This window comes from Sceloporus occidentalis, unplaced genomic scaffold (genome assembly GCF_023333645.1).
Source record: "Sceloporus occidentalis isolate IW3139 unplaced genomic scaffold, rSceOcc1.0.p SCAF_3, whole genome shotgun sequence".
Taxonomy (NCBI): domain Eukaryota; kingdom Metazoa; phylum Chordata; class Lepidosauria; order Squamata; family Phrynosomatidae; genus Sceloporus; species Sceloporus occidentalis.
The window spans coordinates 44,400,609-44,419,085 of NW_028316983.1; the positions used below are offsets into that span (position 1 = coordinate 44,400,609).

An 18,477-nucleotide genomic window follows, 5' to 3' on the forward strand; every position below is an offset into this window, starting at 1 on the left:
TTACTCATTGGTTTTGGTGGCTTCTGTACAAAAAATGGTTTGGATCCTAACTAATGTTCTCTGGGAAGAAATGTCCCCTCAGCAGATGTCTGCTCACAGGATGCTCCAATGAGCAGGGTAAAGGGAAGATGTGATTTTTGCTCAACCTCCCTCCCTCTGCAGTCTTCTTTTTTCCCACTCAAATGTATATACCAACAGTATCTCCCTTAAAATCTGCTCCAGGGGGCTGCAAAGGTAGTCTGATGAAAGTTTTAGATGCTAGCTTCTAGTCCAAAACATCAGGAGGACTTGTTGCTAGTGACACTGGTGCCATCTCCTCTATTCCCTGCTCCCTTTTCTATGGCACAGTAGGATCTTTTAGGTTTTCAACTCAGGATCCAACATCTATTTGCAGATAACTGGTATTCTAAACCAGATTGCTTTTGCAACTACTGCTATGATTCTCTAATACGATGACTGTTTTTTCTGTATATGAAGAAAGGATAATTGCAATTGTAAAAAAATAAATAAAAATTTATGCTGTTTATTTGGAGCTAAGTAGCAGCCGTTTTAAATTGCTATAATTTAATTAACAACAGATCCAGGAAATGTGGATTCAGGTTAATTATCAACCTTCCTTTTTCTGGGTTATTACTTGTTTAGAGACTTTGAGCAGTGTTTGTCAAATAGGAATGAACCTCTTCTGCTGAACAGTCACTCATCACATTATGGATCGTCTTTGAAGTGCTTACCAAATCTGTCTGCTAAGGAAATTAACATGGGAGGAAATTAACCTAAAGGCCCCATTTTACCTGACATCAGCATATTAACTGATCTTAATCTGTTGTAGAAGTTACAACAACAAAGAATCACGTGGCAAATAAATGCCTCTGTGTAATGCAAGCAAGTGCAAAGTGATGCACACAGGGGCAAAAATACCCCAAAACAACAGCTTCGCTAATGAGGGCTCAGTTATCAGTGACTTAACAATAGTAACTTTGGACTGTGAAAATGAATTGTCGATGCAGTTTCCAATTGCAAAAACAATAATAAATGAATTCTAGGATGGGCATAATTAGAAAGGGGATTAAAAATAGAATTGCCAATATTATATTGCCCTTATACAGATCTGTGGTATAACTACCTCCAGAATACTGTGTACAGTTCTAGTCACTGCAAATAAAGACTATTGCAGAGGTGGAAAAGGTGCTGAAAATGGCAGTTGCAATGACTGGGGGATTAGAAAACCTCACCTGTGAGGAAAGGTTGCACCTTTGGGGGCTGTTGAGCTAAAAAAATAAAATCAGTAAATAGAGAAAAGAAGGATACATAAAATCATGCATGGCATGGAAAAGGTCGATGGAGAGAAGATGTTTTGGTATATAAAAAGCTTGGAAATCACTGTGCTGGGGTTTAGTTCCAGGACCCCGTGTATACCAAAATCTGTGGATGCTGAGGTCCTGTTACATACAATGGCGTAGTAACATGGTATCCAATTTTTATTATATGAGTATTAATATAACAGATTGCTGCTTTGGCGGCCAACGACTTCCCCGTATCTACATTGGCTGAGCCTGCCCATTCAGGGGCTGAAAGGCATCTCTGCCAACCCTCTTTATTTGTTACTCATCAGCAGGCCAGATACTCCTCCTCTCTGTCAGCTGTCTTCTTGTCATTTGGTTTTTTTTGAAAGACAGATCTCAGAAATGGGGTTATTTTTGTTTTCTTGCTCTCCCCCCTTTTCCCCTTCAGTTTTGTTTTGATTTGCTTTTCATTTAGTACTGCAACCCCCAAGCGGGCCCTTCATTGCCTCTGCCTATTAGGGATGAGTGTTTATGATAAGAAATGGTGTTCAGTTGAGCCTTACTTACCAATGAATGATTCACATCCTCAAAAGTGTCCTCAGCTATTAATAAATCCCTCATAAATATAAATAATATTCCATTATTATTATTATTATTATTATTAGTCCAGGAATGGTGTTTCCTTTTGAATTTCCTTATCCTGTCATGTGGAAGATCATTTTAATTGTTTCCTTTACATTTTTGTACCCCCTCCCTTTCATCAATAAACTCAGTCATTGTTTTCCAGTTTCTAAACCAGTAATATGGTGACCCCTTTACAAAATGGCAAAATCAAGGTTTGTTTTTTTGGGAATATATATATTTGAATATTTTCAAGCTGTGGATGCTTGAATCTGTGGATAAGCCATGATATATAAGGAGATCCTTCTCTTCAGAAGTGTACTGCAAATGCATCCTGGTATGCTGGTAAGCCTTCTCCTATATCTTTCTCTTGGCCAGGTTTCAAAAGGCCTTGTTCTACCTGGAAAAAAACTCTTGTTAGATGGCACTGAGAGCATGTACCATAATAATGGAAGAGCAGTGGATAAAGCAACAGCAGATAAAGAATCCAAGGATACAGAGGGCCGACTGTAATGCAAACACTATAAAGGATTAGATGCTAATGGTCCACCTTCAGTTCACATCTTCCTATTTGGCAGAGAGAACTAAATCTAGAATATGCTCAGATTCATGTATTCTGTCAGTGACATGTTGGAATAGCCTCAGGGTTGCCATCAACCCAGACAAGGTGGTCCTCACTTGAATGTTAAGAGTCTCACAAGGCAGTCTCTTGAGTCTTCAGCACCAAATCCAAAAACATATTTTGTCAGCTGAGGCAGGGATTGCTGAGCAGCCAGTTGAGTGGTAAATCAGTACATATTGATGATAAGCCCTGTCCTATGAACAGAAACAGATACTGATTCTAGCTTTGCGGACAACCAGCATTCTTGCTATTTAGCTCTCAATGGTCCAAACCACACTGCAGAAATAATCCAGTTTTAGACTGCTTTAACTGTCCTGGCTCAGTGCTAGGGAATTCTGGGAACTGTAGTTTTGTGAGACATTTAGCCTTCTCTGTCAGAGAGCTCTAGTGCCCCAATGAACTACAATTCCCAGGATTCCCTAGCACTGAACCAGGGCAGTTAAAGCAGTCTCTCTAACTGGATTATTTCTGCAGTGTGATTTAGACCAATGAATCTAAATGAATATGAATGCAACAAGATGGTTCCATGTGGATGATGAAAGCTAGATATCAACCGAATTAGAAAAACCAACGGATCCAGAAACTGAACTAGTATGCTTGCAACTAGCAATTTACAACTATAGTAAACTGGATACAGTAGCTATAAGATGATGATGATGATGTAGAAGTAATAATAATAAACAATAATAATTTTATTGCCCTTGTAGTCAGTTTAATATTGTTATTGTTATTATGATTGTTGCCATTATTATTATTCAAAGCTATAGCTGCCTTTATAGAATCACTATGTAGAAAGGTCTTGTATCACCTTTGAGGCTAACTAAAGAAAGAAGTTGGCAGCATGAGCTTTCCTAGACTTTGATGATGATGATGATGATGTTAGATTGTTTAGCACCCTTGAGAGTCACTGAAAGAAAGAAGTTGGAAACATGAGCTTTGCTTTCGTAGACCTAGATCTACTTCCTGAGATGCATTTCGGGCAGAGGAAGTAAATTTTAGTCTAGGAAAGCTCATGCTAATAACTTCTTCCTTTAGTTAGTCTCAAAGGTGCTACAAGACCTGCCTACATATATTATTATTATTATTATTATTATTAGATGATAATAATAATAATAATAATAATAATAATAATAATAATAATTTCTCACGCGCTCTCTCCAAGGGCCAAATTAATGATAATACAACCATATTCACTATTGTTGACAAACACCATGGAGAGGGGCAGGAAAGCTAATTCAACTGGACACCGGAAATGTTAACGCTATATTCCAGGGTACAGACCGTACCCCTTTGGAGCTGCTCAACCAATTAGATCTCCAGGGAGGCGGCGCTATTGTCCATCTCGGCCAATCCGCATCGAGTTGGGCTTTGAAGGACACTCGGCCTGCCCATTCAGGATGCGAGGCGCCTGGCATGCCGGGTCCATTGTGTTCAAAACGAGAGGCGCGTTCCTCGCCCTTCCTTCAGTTTCTTTCTTTCGGGCAGTGGAGACGAGAGAGCGGGTGAGTCAGGCGTTGGGGCGCCTGTGGCTCCTGCTGCTGCTTCCCTCAGTTCCTTCCAGCCTTCTTCTTCTTCTTGTTGCTGTGCCTCAAGTTGTTTCTGACTTATGTGACCCCAAGGCACTGGTTCTCGACCTTTGGTCCTTGAGACTTCAACTCCCAGAATTCCTGAACAGTGAGCATACTGACAGGGACTTCTGGGAATTGAAGTCCAAACCATCTGGAGAGGCCCGAAGGTTGAGAAGCACTGCGCCTAAGGCGAACCAATGCTGGGTTTTTCTTGGCAAGAGTTGTTCAGAGGAGGTTTGCCATTGCCTTCCCCTGAGGCTGAGGAATACTGCGTCCAGTTCTGGGCACCACAATTCAAAATGGACATTGAGAAACTAGACCGTGTCCAAAGGAAGGTAACTAAAATGGTGAAGGGTCTGGAAACCATGCCCTATGAAGAAAGACTCAGGGAGCTGGGGTTGTTTAGTCTGGAGAAGAGAAGAGGTGATATGATAGCCCTGTTTAAATATTTGAAGGGATGTCATATTGAGGAGGGAGCAAGCTTGTTTTCTGCTGCTCCAGAGACTAAAACACAGAACAATGGATGCAAGCAACAGGAGAAGAGATTCCACCCCAACATTAGGAAGAACTTCCTGACAGTAAGGGCTGTTCGACAGTGGAACCCACTCCTTCCTCGGAGTCTAGTGGAGTCTCCTTCCTTGGAGGTCTTTAAGCAGAGGCTGGATAGTCATCTGTCAGGTATTTGATTGACAATTCCTGCATGGCAGAGGGTTGGACTGATGGCTCTTGTGGTCTCTTCCAACTCTACAGTTCTATGATTCTATGATCTACATACATTCAACTTCCTCGTTATCTGAGGAAATAGTTTTAAAAGTTCCTGTACATTAATAATAATAAGTGCCTTTTTGAAGGTTTTCAAGGAAGTGATGAGACAGACCTCTTCCACTAAATTGTTCCAAAGTCTAGGGACCATCGCAGAAAATGTTCTACAAGAGGTAGTTTTCAACCTGGTTTTGGGGTGTTCCAATATTTTTGTGCCAGATGTTCTGAGAGGATTATGTAGGGAGAGGCATTCCCTTAAGTAACTCAGGCCCAGGCCATGTAGGGCTTTATAGGTAATAACTGACACTTTGTATTGCGCCCGGAAGCTAATCGGCAGCCAATATAGAGATTTCAACACCGGTGTAATGTGCTCTGATCTCGGTGTCTTGGTGATCAGTCTGGCTGTAGCATTCTGAATCAGTTGGAGCTTCTGAACTTGGTACAAAGGTAGCCCCATGTAGAGCGCATTACAGAAATCTAAACGAGAGATTACCAGTGCGTGTACCACTGTTTCAAGGGCCCCCTGAGCCAGGTAGCTGAGACCAGGTAGCTGATACCATGCACTCCTGGCTATCACCTCCACCTGAGAGGTCAACTGTAGAGACAAGTCCAGGAGTACTCCCAAACTGCGGACCTCATTCTTCATGGGGAGTGTGACCCCGTCAAGGACAAGTTGGCAGATCTCCCTCCCGGGACCAGGGGCACCTATCACTAGCACCACTGTTTTCTCTGGATTCAGCTTGAATTTGTTTTCCCTCATCCAGCCCATTACAGACTCAAGACAGACATTCAGAGGAGAGATGCCATCCTTAGTCACTGCAGCAATCAGAGACATAGAGAAGTGAATTTGGGTGTCATCAGCATATTGATAACATCACGCCCCATGTCTCTGGATGATCTCTCCCAGCAGCTTCGTGTAAATGTTAAAAAAGCATGGGGGACAGAATGGCGCCCTGAGGGACGCCAGATGTCAGTTCTCTTTTACAAGAACAACTGTCCCCCAGCATCACCATCTGGAATCTGCCGGAGAGATAGGAACTGAACCACTGGAGCGCAGTGCCACCAATACCTAGCTCCCTCAGGCGTTCCAGAAGGATACCATGGTCAATGGTATTGAATGCCGCTGAGATGTCCAAGAGCACCAACAGGGCCACACTTCCCCCATTGATGCCCAGACAGAGATCATCGACTAGGGCGACTAGGGCAGTTTCAACTCCGTATCCCACCCTAAAGCCAGTTTGAAATGGGTCCAGATAATCGGCTTCATCCAAGACAGCCTGAAGTTGGAAGGTGACTGCCCTCTTGATCACCTTGCCCAAATATGGTAGTAAAGAGACTGGCCTATACTTGTTCCTTGTCAGGGGATCTAGAGAGGGTTTCTTTAAGAGTGGCTTAACCACTGCATGTTTAAGTACTGATGGAAATTTCCCCTCCATAAGGGATGCATTTATTATAGTCTGAAGCAGTGATGTTACAGCATCTCCTCCCTGAATGGTCAGCCAAGATGGGCAGGGGTCAAGGGAGCAAGTTGTCCTCCTTACACATCCAAGGAGCTTGTCCACTTCCTTGGTACTCACAAGCTCAAAACGATCCAGTCTAATGCAGTCCGCGGAGTCACTGGATACCTCTCTCATAGTCTCTGTTTTAATTGAATCAAACACTGATCAGGAAGAAAACTGTAAAGAAATAAGAAAAAGACTAGGAATGGGAAGACCAGCTATGGAAGAACTAGACAAAATCCTGAAGAGCAAAAATGACTTTGAGCACAAAAGTCAGAATTGTCCAAGCCATTGTATTCTCCATCACCATGTATGGATGCAAGGGCTGGAAAGTGAAGAAAGATGGGGAAAAAAGCAACTAATTTGAGATGTGGAGAAGAGTGTTGAGGATACCGTGGGCAGCCAAGAAGACAAACGGGTTCTAGAACAGATCTAGCCAGAACTCTCCCTGGAAGTCAAGATGATTAATTTGAGGCTGTCATACTAGGCAAGACTTATTCAAAAAGACAGTACTACTAGGAAAGGTATAAGGCAGCAGCAAGAGAAGAAAACTGCATGCCAGATTGATAGACTCAATTAAAGAGGCCATGGGCCTGAATTTGCAGGGCCTAAGCAGAGCAATAGAGGACAGGGGATCTTGGAGATGTCTCATCCATAGGCTCATCATTAGTCAGGATAGATTCAAGGGCAGTTAACAACAACAAACACAACCAGTAAAGGTACAGAAACCTCCTCTAGTTTTCATTCAGACAACCCTACCCATCAGTCTTCTCCTGTATCTCCAATGAGCCCTAACCAGTATGGCCAGTGATTAAGAGTTGGGCATCCTACATGTGGGGTTTTACCCACCCCTCTTTACAGAGAGAAGGGTTTCTAGTATATTCCCCCATTGCCCAGTTGGATGAGTCTTGTCTATGAGGAGGCATTAACCTTAAAGATGCCCTCCGTATGTTTCATTCATATCTATAGAAGAGAAGGGTGAGGGAAGTTGAGATAAGCAGGCAGTGGTTGCATTTTATGATGAAAACCATAAGCCCCTAAGCCTGACTTAGCTTCACTTTGAATGAAACATTAGCAATACTGTTGTTGTTGTTGTGTGCCTTTCAAGTCATTTTTGACTTATGCTAACCCTAAGGTGAACCTATCATGGGGTTTTCAAGGGCTGAGAGTAAGTGACTCACCCAAGGTCACACAGTGGGTTTCCATGGCCGAGTGTGGATTCGAAGCCTGGTCTCCAGAGTCCCAGTCCTACGCTCAAACTGCTACACCATGCTGGCTCTCTGAAAATACTTTAGCCTTATACACTTGTTGCTTTGACTTTTGCAGATTTGATTATTCACAGATTTTATTAACATGTTCTCTCTAGGAATATCTAGGTCATCCACTGTAACTCTGTGGTCAACTTTAACCAAAGGTCGCACTGGAGGACCTAAAGATTCCTAGAGAGAACACTCCACTAGGCATTTGTAGCTCCTCCAGCACAATTCTGTGGTCAGTGCCTGGCAGATGTTGACCACAGAATTGCACTGGAGGACCTAGACATTCTTAGAGAGGTGTTCTGTCAGGTAAAAGCATAGTGTTTTTGTTATTTGCAGTTTTCCACATGCGCAGGGGTCCTGTGCCCCTAACCCCAGCAAATGTGGAGGGAAGAGTGTATAAACAGTAAGTAGGTGGGGCAGAGCCCATTCTGTAATTATATAAACACTTTCACATACTTGTATTGTGAGGGTTTGTGGAATGTGGGTTATAGAAGTCATAAGAAAACAACACTCCAGTGAATTTAGCTTGTAACCATCATGGAAGGGACCTTAACCTCTCAGCTCTTATCACAGAAGATGCACACTACCACCTCCACAAAAGCCCTTTACAATTAGCAAATTAAAACATTTCCCCTTTTCCCACATCACAAAATGTCATTCCAACAATTAAAAAAACAACAACAACTATTGCTCTAAGCACAGCTGTTTTAAGAAAGTATGTTAAATCTGCTGGTGCTGTTCTGATAAAATGCATAAAATATAGTACTATATTGATAAAATGCAGTTCATGATTAAAGAAGAACTTATGGTTGCAGAAGTAAGAGAGACTAAATGGTAAATATCTTTTTTCATACTGTTGCAGTGCAATGCAGAGGGCGTCACGACTGAAGAGGGAGTTGCATCTGTTAACTACGGAGCCACCACCAGGTATTACCTGCTGGCAGAATGGAAGTCGCATAGATGAACTTAAAGCCCGTATGTATCTGTCTGAATTTGGTCTTTATTTTTAGGCAGCAGTTTCATTTAATTCTTTGTTTATTATCAGTGGTTTATTTTTTCTAAACTAGCCTCCATATGTTGCTATTAAATCTACTGTAAATCTCCTAAATACAAAGGGTTGCAACTAAATAAACCCTTTGTATAATCTAGTCCAGTGGTTCTCAACTTGTAGGGCTGGGCCACTGGGGTGTGTGTGAGAGTTGCTCAAGGGCAGGAAGAAACTCTTCTAGAACATGGCAACATAGCCCGAAAAACCCACAAAAAACTATGGATGCCGGCCATGAAAGCCTTCGGCTGCACAAGACTTAGAGGACCCGATCCTCCTCCTTTTCCTGAACTTTTTTAAATACAAAATTTACACATGTGCTGAGATAAATTAATTTCATAAATAAAACTGTTCTAGTTTGAATAATGTTATTTTCTTATAAAATGTTAAAATGTGAATATACATGAATGTGCAAATGAAAATACACATACTAAATAAACACGCTATTTTTATTCATATACTGTGTTGTGAGTTTGTGTGAAATCTGCATATAGATATAACGTGGGGTCCCAAGGGTAATAAGTCTGAGTACCACTGACCTAGGCCCATAATCCATATTCTTTGATTGTGAAGTTTTGTGCTTTTGATTTCTGCTTTGTGCTTTCTTTGTCAGTAAGGATTACTTAACCTGAAACTAAGGCTGCAGTAATATATAAGCGTTTTTGAATATAAGTTCCATTTTAACAAAATAAGGTTTCATTTAGTGTAAACATGCAGAGAATGAGTGCAGAAGCTTTCCCAAGCAATAATTGATAGCTGTTTGGCAGAACTATATTCTTGTTTGCTGCAAAAATAAATATTCATGGTATGTAGTTCATGGTCATAGATATTCCTGAGTTCTGTAGAGTTCAGATAGTTGTAGCTGTCTAAAATAAAATTTATTTTCTAATTTGATTTCAATTAGAGTTAATACAGTCCTTCCATGGCTGGGGTGTAAGTTGGTTTTCGATATAGTTACACACAGTAAATCATAGACTTAAAAATAAATATGAAACTGGTCAAAATACTAAAACACAACTTAAGTTAAACAGTTTCAAAGTCAATAGTAATAATAGAAATTAAAATATTTAACATTCAGCTCATTCACCTTCTGTCCACATTAACCAGTCAGTTGCTGAAGTCCTCCACAGTAGAAAAGGCTCTGCCTGCCACTGAAAGCACAACAGAGTTTAACCTCCCTCAAGGGGGAGATCTACAGTCTTGGAGCAACAATCAAGAGGCATGTCTGAAGGAGATGAGTCTGAGAGAAGGGCCTCCCATGAAGTTTTCAAAACCAAGCGACTTTGCACAGGAGAACACACTCTTTGAGACGGCATGAACACAAATTGTATATTGTACCTTGCCTTGCATTCACCGCCCATTGCTTGTTTTGCGTTGTTGTCTTACAACCTGGAAGTGCCACTTTTTCTTAATTAACTTTTTTTGACTGTATCTAGAAGTAGCAGGGGCACCCAGGCCCATCCAGTTCCTGGTGTAGGTTATCCACAAGGCAAGCAAAGCTGTCTTTGTCCCATGAAGAGGCCTGAAGCCTAGATAATCCTTGCATCCTCCAAGAATATTTGGAGTTCATGGATCACTACATGCTTCAGGAACTTTCCCCAAATTGAAATTTTGTAAATCGGTCACTATCCAATACTGTGGAAATCAGGAAGGATTTGTTTTACCATTAGTCTTACAATGGCTTCTATTAGAGGTGGTGCCCCTGCCTTGGTTGCAGAGATGTTTATCTTGTCTTTACCCAGTCAGCCAGATCCCTCTGGGCTGCTTTCATAATCCAGGAAGGACATGGGTCCACCAAATAAATGGTAAGTTTCATATCTGTAAGGATATGGAGTATAAAAGTATGGGTTCAATAGCGGACCCTAGTATGATAGGGTGCCATCTCCTGGATCATCATACTGATGATGACTTGCTTGTCTGTTGATTAGATGCTACGTGTACAGCATTACTAATTATGTCTTTTATAACAACACATCAAGTCAAATGTCTTTATGGTGTTTTTTTCCTATGGAAAAGCATTTATTTTCACTTTACATGGTCTCAGCATGGAAATCTAAAGAAAACAAACATGGTTTTAGAGGTTTTTAAAAGCAGCAGAGAGGGTACATGATGCAGATCTCTGGAGAATGAATTCTTGAGACGTGTGAAGATGTGAATATTAATTATTTAGTTTCAAAATTTTGTGTTAGTTTTAAAGTCCTGCCGTATATACTCAACTATAAGTTGACCTCATGTATAAATCGAGGTCAGATTTTGGGACCAAAATTATGGATTTTGCCATGACATTTATTTCTCTCAGATTAGGTCGAGGGTAAAACCTGGAGGCTTCTTAAGTGTGCGTATGGCAAGAGAGAGCCTCACTGAGCCTTTTCTTCATTGTTTCAGCTTTTGTTTCAGCCAGACTAGAGGGCAGGAGGGGGACTCTTAAACAAACAGCAATATCAGTCACCCAGGACTCTTTCTGCTTGGCTCTTTCTTGCTAAACTTCACTCCAAATCGCATGGGGAAATCTGAAAGAGCTGTTACCACGTTTTCATAGTGACCCATAGATAAGTCAACCTGGGATTTTGGGGGCAGTTTTTGGGCATAAATGTTTAGATTTATAGACGAGTATATATGGTAGACCCATTTGTTAGTCCCGTTTGGAGTAGACCATTTGAATCAATTGGAACTACTTATGTTGATACTTAGTACTGGTGCAATGAACGTATTCCCTTTGAGTTTAACAATTTTGCTTCAGGTAGTAAGTTTATTAAGCAATGTTGTTTATAAAAAGAAACACTGAATATATTTGAAACTGTTTTTAATCAACCCTGCTGGATAATCAATGTATATAACACCCATATATAAGAAATAAAGGATTTCTATTTTTAAATAGATAAGATTAAATCCTCCCTGGCCTACAAATTAGTGTCTTTCTGATTCTAGCTGGTGCTTTGGACATTGGTGCTGCTCCATCTGCTTTTTGGAATGCAAAGGAATTCTAACTTTGCTTAAGTGCCATTCAGTTCAATCAAACATCTCTGTATGTTTGGGATTGTAGCTGCTATATCCTCTAATTTTTTTTAAATGCTACTTTTAAAGAGCCATGAGTGGACATGACAGATTCCTGGCTTACTTTTCACATCCATTGTCTGTTTTAATGTGAGGTGATATACATTCTATGTGGATTTAATATAATTATTTCAGTCAGCTCTTAGTTGGTAGGTATGATGTTATTAAATTTGGACTGTGAAGAAATTCTCCTTTTTAATTCTGTGGCTAAATATTAACTTTGGAGATTAAACATTAGACTCTTTGTAATTCTGCATTTTTCCTGTCCTGCCAAACTTCTTGGATGGACATACTTTTTAGAGATGATGAAGAGATTACTACTGTGGCTACACTGATGCTTATAGTGACTACAGCAGTTACCAAAAGAGGGCAGTGTTGACATAGTTTGTCCTTTTCTTTTTCTTTAGAAATATTGGGTTCTGCAAATACACCATATGAGAAAGGAATTTTTAACTTGGAAGTAGTTGTGCCTGAAAGGTAAATGGTGAATTTTTATCTTTAATAATTATTTTATTTAGCAAAGATGACCTTGAGACAGAAGGAAATAGTGGTCATAATGAAGGAGGCGGATTAGACTGCAGATCATTAAAGAACTGGATTCATAGAGCTGCCAGTGTAGTGTTTTGGGATGTCCATGTTCTAAAATGGCCAAGGCAGAGTGAACTGTAGATGTAAACTTGTGAAAATATTTACTTTTTTTCTCACATAACTGAACTGCTTTTGAAATAGGTATCCATTTGAACCCCCCAAAATGCGCTTTCTGACTCCTATCTACCATCCTAACATTGACTCAGCAGGAAGAATCTGCCTCGATGTTCTTAGATTGCCACCAAAGGTAATGAGTTGTTTCTTTTATGGAAATCTATAAGAGCAACAATAAATAGCCAACAAGGGTGTTTTAATCTGTAGGTGTGAGTCTTGCTGCATGTACTGGGACAACAAGGTTTCTTGCTGGTATTGCTTACTGAGATGGAAGTTGTATGGGGATCTTGGAACTTAAATGATTTTTTTCTTTTAATTGTATCTTGTTTTACTGCTGTAATCCGCTTGGATTCCTCAAGATTAAGTGTAATATAAATTATTATTATTATTATTATTATTATTGTAGTTTTGTTGATCTAGATGCCTATAATGCCTTTGGGATTTTGAGGATTTTGTCTTTGTTTTCACTGGGTACATTTGTGCGGGGGGACTTTTTGGCCATATACATTGATAATAGCAAATTCAGATATGAATACTAGCTATATTATAGCCAGAAAGGCAATAATGAGATCCAAGTGGGTAGTAACATGCCTGAGGCAATCCTTAAGTCTACAGAAGTATAAAAGAACAAGAAAAAAGGGAGTGGGGGAACAGTACACTCTGAAAAAATGGTGCATTGGACTATTGGACATGCTCAGTAGCGTCTAGGAAAGTTGGAATGTTGTATGAAAACTGAACTAGAAAATTGAAGTTGGGATGGATTGGTGTTTCTGAGCCTGAAATCCAGTTTGGAGGGGAGAGTTGGCTAAAATCTGAATGGAGGCCCTCTTTTGAAGAAGTGTAAATGCACTGTTCATACATTCAAATGCCAGATGTGATTTAGTGGCAGTTTCCTATTCTGTTAAACAATACCTAGAAAATCATAGAGCAAGGTTTAGCATAGACCTGCAAAGTAACAGTCCACTCAATAAGACAAGTTTTACCGTATGCCTCTTTTCTTCCACTTGTACTTCCTATGAAGGGCGCATGGAGGCCATCCCTGAATATTGCCACTTTGCTGACATCGATACAGATGCTGATGAATGAACCAAACCCTGATGATCCTCTCATGGCAGACATAGTAAATTTCCTTCTTGTATTTGAATGAAGCATGTGTTGGATTTTGAAAGTTAACTGGTGCCATAATGTTTGCTGTTAGTTTTTTAAAAAAACACCTGCTCATCTTTCTTCTGCATACAAAATCAACATAACTTTTAGGAATGAATCTGAGAAAAGTAAATGTTAACCAAATTGTGGCAGGATGTGCAAATAGAATATGTTTTGCTGACACTGAGGTCAACACTTTCCACCTTGAAACATCCTTTTTAAAAATTGAGGATTAGACAATATATGTTGCATATCTGTTTCTAAGGTCCAAAGCACAATGCAGAAATAATCCAGTGTGAAACCACTTTAATTGCGCTGGCTCAATGCTAGAGAATTCTGGGAACTGCAGTTTTGTGAGATATTTAGCCTTCTCTATCAGAGAGGTCTGGTGCCATAATCAACTACAATTCCCAATATTTCCTAGTGCTAAGCCAGGGCAGTTAAAGTAGTCTCATACTGGATTATTTCTGCAGTATGTTTTGGGCTAAGATATGTCTTTTGTTCTGAAGTACCTAGTATAGGTAAGCAGTTTTCCATGTGGTTTGTTAAACCTGTCATCAAACATAAGTATGATCTTATGGTTAAGAGGCCATAATTATCATTGTCTTTTGTTTTTTATTATGTCTAGTCCTCTGAGTATAAATACAACAAGCAAGAATTCCTCAGAAATGCCAGACAATGGACAGAAAAGTATGCAAGCCAGACAACAATGGTAAGAAAAATAACTTCAATTATATAGGAATAGGGTGTAGTTAATCTTTGCATGTGCAGTCTTGCTGTACCCAATGAAATATTTCAGATTTGCATAATTCAATTGCCAATTTTCCTTTAATTGAGTTAGTGGAACTGGAGTTCTGTGAATGTGCCATGAAACATAAGTGTTTGGATTAACCTGTTCCTCCTAGAATATCCTCTTTTTTTCTATCATTCCTCCTAGAATATCCTTTTTTTCTATCAAGGCAAGTCCTCCTCTCACCCCCCGGCTACGCTACCAAAGCTCAAAATGTCAAGGGAAAATGCAGGGATTTTTCAGTTGAGGGCTTATTGTATTTTATTTATGTCTGATCTTGTGAAATATGCCTTGGGTAGGAGTATTTGGACTTTATCCTATTGCCGTCATACTTCAAATGGAATTCTTTCTGGCTTATTGCCTGGGTCTAAGACTTGTGGCAAACCACATGTTCAACGTATGGGCAAAAGGTCGTCAATACAGACAAAACTCCCTTTGATTCTAGAGCGGCATGGAAAATTTGATAAGTTCTCTTCACCGAGTTAGCAGATCTAGAAATTTTCCCATTAGACTTGGTCTATATATGCAGCAAAAGGGAGTAGTAGTAGCCAGAGGTAAAAAGTGGACTTAGACCTCAGAAGTGGGGTGCTCTCCTTGAATCTTCTTTTGTGTAAAAGAACAAACCAAAGTCAAATACTGGTGAATACAGGATAACTTGGCCTCAGTTGTGTCTTGGAGTTAAGGATAAAGAGACAACTTCAAGAAATGTACAGCTCCGGGAGGAAAAGTTTGAGGAAGCAAAGGTGTGGAGAGGGCCATTATTTATGAGAGCAAGGTTGTCATCCATGCTATACAGTGCGTTAATATATTTTGACAAAGCTTGGAAATGAATTGTATAGCAGGAAATACTTTGGAGTAGCACTTGCTACCTTCAGACTCATCCTTCTACGTAAGCCTACCTAGAACCCTTTTAAAACACAGTCAAGCTTTAGTGATACATACAAACTTGAAAATAGCTCTGTTGATCATTTCTGTTTAGATTTCACTATGTTAAGTGTGTTATGGTGTATGCTAATGAATTGTTTTCAATAATTAGCACTTGTGCTTCTTGCCTGTGGTCAAATCCCAGCAAATTGTGATTAAAAGATTGTGATTATCCACTTGAAACACTAGGTGGCAACTGGATCTTAAATAAGGACTTTCCTTCAGTTGTACTTAATTTCTTCCGAACTTATAAAGAAGATGTAGTGATGAAAATGAATAAAGTGTGGTTTCTTGAACTGTTTGGCAGTATTTCATTTTTGTGTATATTCAGTCTCTCTGTAGAAAGGACTCTTTGTTTCTTTTTAGTAATTCCCCATTGTCTAAAACATGCGCCTGAAGTGTCTTGTAAAAAAAGTGTGTGTTATCAGTGGTAAAGATATATGCACAACCTTTTTAAAAAAATCTTATATTTTACCATGCACGCCATGAATGAAGGAGCTCCTGCTGCAGGAGGTAAAAAATATTTTAAGCTGTAAAATAATTGGGATAATAAGGGAATCCTGAGTGGATGGTGAGAACATGGTTACTATGTTTAAGGAGCAGAATATGTTACAAATTCTGAATTGGAGAGTCTGAGCATCTGAAAGATGTGAATAAAAAACACTTTAAACAAGGTGTGTATACCTAAATCTGCCATACATTTCCCCCTCTTAGTAGCCTTTCTTTTATGCTGTTCCAGGCTTTGGAAACTTCAGGTAAAGAGAACCACCAAAGGGAAGCCAACCAACCCAAAGATTCTAACATTTCCCAGAAAAGGAAAGGAAGCAATATCAGTGAATCATCAAAAAAAGTTTGTTCAGGAACATAGAGGATTTGCTGCTGTACAATATCCGAGTCTGTTTGTTTTTAGTGTTACTTTCCATCTCTTAAATAGGCTTGATGTAATTAATGTACTGTTTACACATTCTGTAATGCCTCTCCAGCTGTCAGTGATCATATTATTGTATCCAATGCAGTGATGTCTGTTTTTTTTTAAAAAAAACACAAACATCTTGTTTCACTTCTCTAAAACTTCTACATTTTCAGTTTTTTTCACTTTATTTTGTGCTACATTTTGTATCTTCTGTGTGTAGCTTATTTAATTTTTGAAAGCAAGTATAAAGATGAGCATAATAAACAATATATTTGGCACCACTCTAATTTAGGGTTGGAAGTATTTTGCTTCAGGCGACAAAAGCTGCTATAGGTTATCTTCAGCTTTACTTGCTAGGCTAAGGATGAATGTACAGAATACTTCATACAGTGGTCCCTTCCTTTACGTGGGGGATCTGTTCTAGACCCCCCCCCACCCCCGGTGTAAGGGAAATTCCACGGTTGCTCAATCCCCATTAAAGATAATGAGGCTTGTGCCCACAGTGATGTGCAGCAGTGTGCCACGGGTGCACGCACCATTGCTTTTTCCGGTGCTGCTTCTTCTGGCACCGCTTCCAGCTTATGATGCAGGTGTGCTCTATAACTGGTTTTCCCTTTTTTAAAAACTGCCTTGGAAATCACCACTTACATTCACCAACTGGAGCAGAGGTATGAATAATCCATAGTTTCAAGGAGGAATCCATATTATCCATGAACAGGTCCAATCTGTTATATCTTTGGTCTAAAAGAATCTCCAGTTAGTAAGAAATCTTAAGAAAATATGGTAGTACATGAGCAGTAACAAGCATAGGCTAGAAATCACATTTGTTGCAGTGGTGGTTGGGGTTGAGAGAGGAGTGAAGAGTTAATATTTCATTGCTCAAGCAGCAGGGTTGAACTGATATGAATACAGTGGGCCCTCCCCTTACGTGAGGATCTGTTCCAGATCCATCCGTGTAAGAGGAAATCAGTGTATGTTGGAGCCCCATAGGAAGTAATGGGGCTTACACCTGTGGCACACGCCCCATTAGTTCTTCCAGAGTGCGTGATGGGTTCTTCCGGCACTGCTTTCAGTGTATGCTGAAAGCCCTGTGTGGTGCGCCACCGTAAGCACCCTCTGTTTGTGGAGGGGCACCCTTACTTGTACTGTAAGTTCAATAATTGGTACCTACAGATAGTTATGAATTCCCACACCCTAGTAGGGAATATTTGTATTAAGTGTTCCAGCCACTATTCATGCTCTCAGTTTACTATAATATTTCATTGATTCATCTTCTTTTTTCCCAATCAACAGACAATATTAATAAAAATGAAGGTAGTAGGAATAGAGGAAGGTTACATTACATATGGATTGACTCAGTCAAGGAAGCCACGGACCTGAGTCTGCAAGACCATAGTAGGGCTTTCAATAACAGGATATCTTGTAGGGCTCTCCAAGATGGATCACCATACATGTAAGCCAAATTGATGGGAATTCACAACAAATTTTATGTCTACTAGCATTGGCCTGTTTTGAGGGTTTGACTAATTGCGTAATTTTTTTAATGTATCCTTTTGTGCAGGGGTAGGCAACCGTTTTGAGCCGGGGGCCAGGTTGCTGTCCCTCAGACAACTGGGGGGCCGAAGCCAAAAAATAAATAATTAAATAATTTTTAAAAAATTTAAATAAATAAATAAACCGGGACAAATGTAGGACAACATTTTCAAATGGTGGATACTTTTTTTAAAAAAGTGGAGGACACGCAAAAAAAATTGCTGATTTAAAAAAAAAAATTAATATAAATGCATGTTTCTGAGGCGTCTATAGACAATTGCCCCCCTTGCCCCTGCGTGCGAGAGGCCAAAGGCCCCGGCGGCAATTGGCGGCAGGACCGGGCTGGGGCTGGTCCCAAGGCCTCGCCAGGCCGCATCCGGCCCGCAGGCCACAGGTTGCCTACCCCTGCTTTTGTGCATTTGCAAGCCTTACAGTTTTTTTCCATGCAGGCTAGCATCTCACTGTTGTACTATAGTGGTGCTATTTCACTACAGTCATGGTAGTACTGAACATCTGTGTCCAGTATTAGAAGTGAAATGTTGAGAAAATGTTTTTTGGAATGCAACACCTCTTCCTATAAAAGACAAAGCAAATGCACCCATGTTCAAGTCTACTACTAGGCTAACTGTAGATACGATTATATTAATGTTGCTTGTGTGTTTTCAAGTTGTTTCTGACCTGTGGCCCTAAGCGAATCTATCATGCGATATTTTTGGCAAGATTTGTTCAGAAGTGATTTGCATTTGCCTTTCTCTG

General features: G+C 40.0%; 1 protein-coding gene across 2 annotated transcripts; it reads left to right on the forward strand.

The window, feature by feature from the left end:
- Positions 1–4,724: 4,724 nt before the first annotated feature.
- Positions 4,725–16,487, forward strand: UBE2T (ubiquitin conjugating enzyme E2 T). Of its 2 annotated transcripts, XM_089518557.1 has the most exons (7): positions 4,750–4,772; positions 8,477–8,589; positions 12,121–12,190; positions 12,443–12,548; positions 13,437–13,535; positions 14,190–14,273; positions 16,015–16,475. In XM_089518557.1, exons 2-7 carry the CDS (start codon positions 8,481–8,483, stop codon positions 16,141–16,143), a joined length of 597 nt encoding a protein of 198 aa, XP_089374683.1. In that variant the 5' UTR covers positions 4,750–4,772; positions 8,477–8,480; the 3' UTR covers positions 16,144–16,475. The 2 variants fall into 2 exon arrangements, with proteins under 2 accessions (XP_089374684.1, XP_089374683.1); XM_089518558.1 differs by lacking the exon at positions 13,437–13,535 and having other exon boundaries at positions 4,725–4,772; positions 16,015–16,487.
- Positions 16,488–18,477: the final 1,990 nt, after the last annotated feature.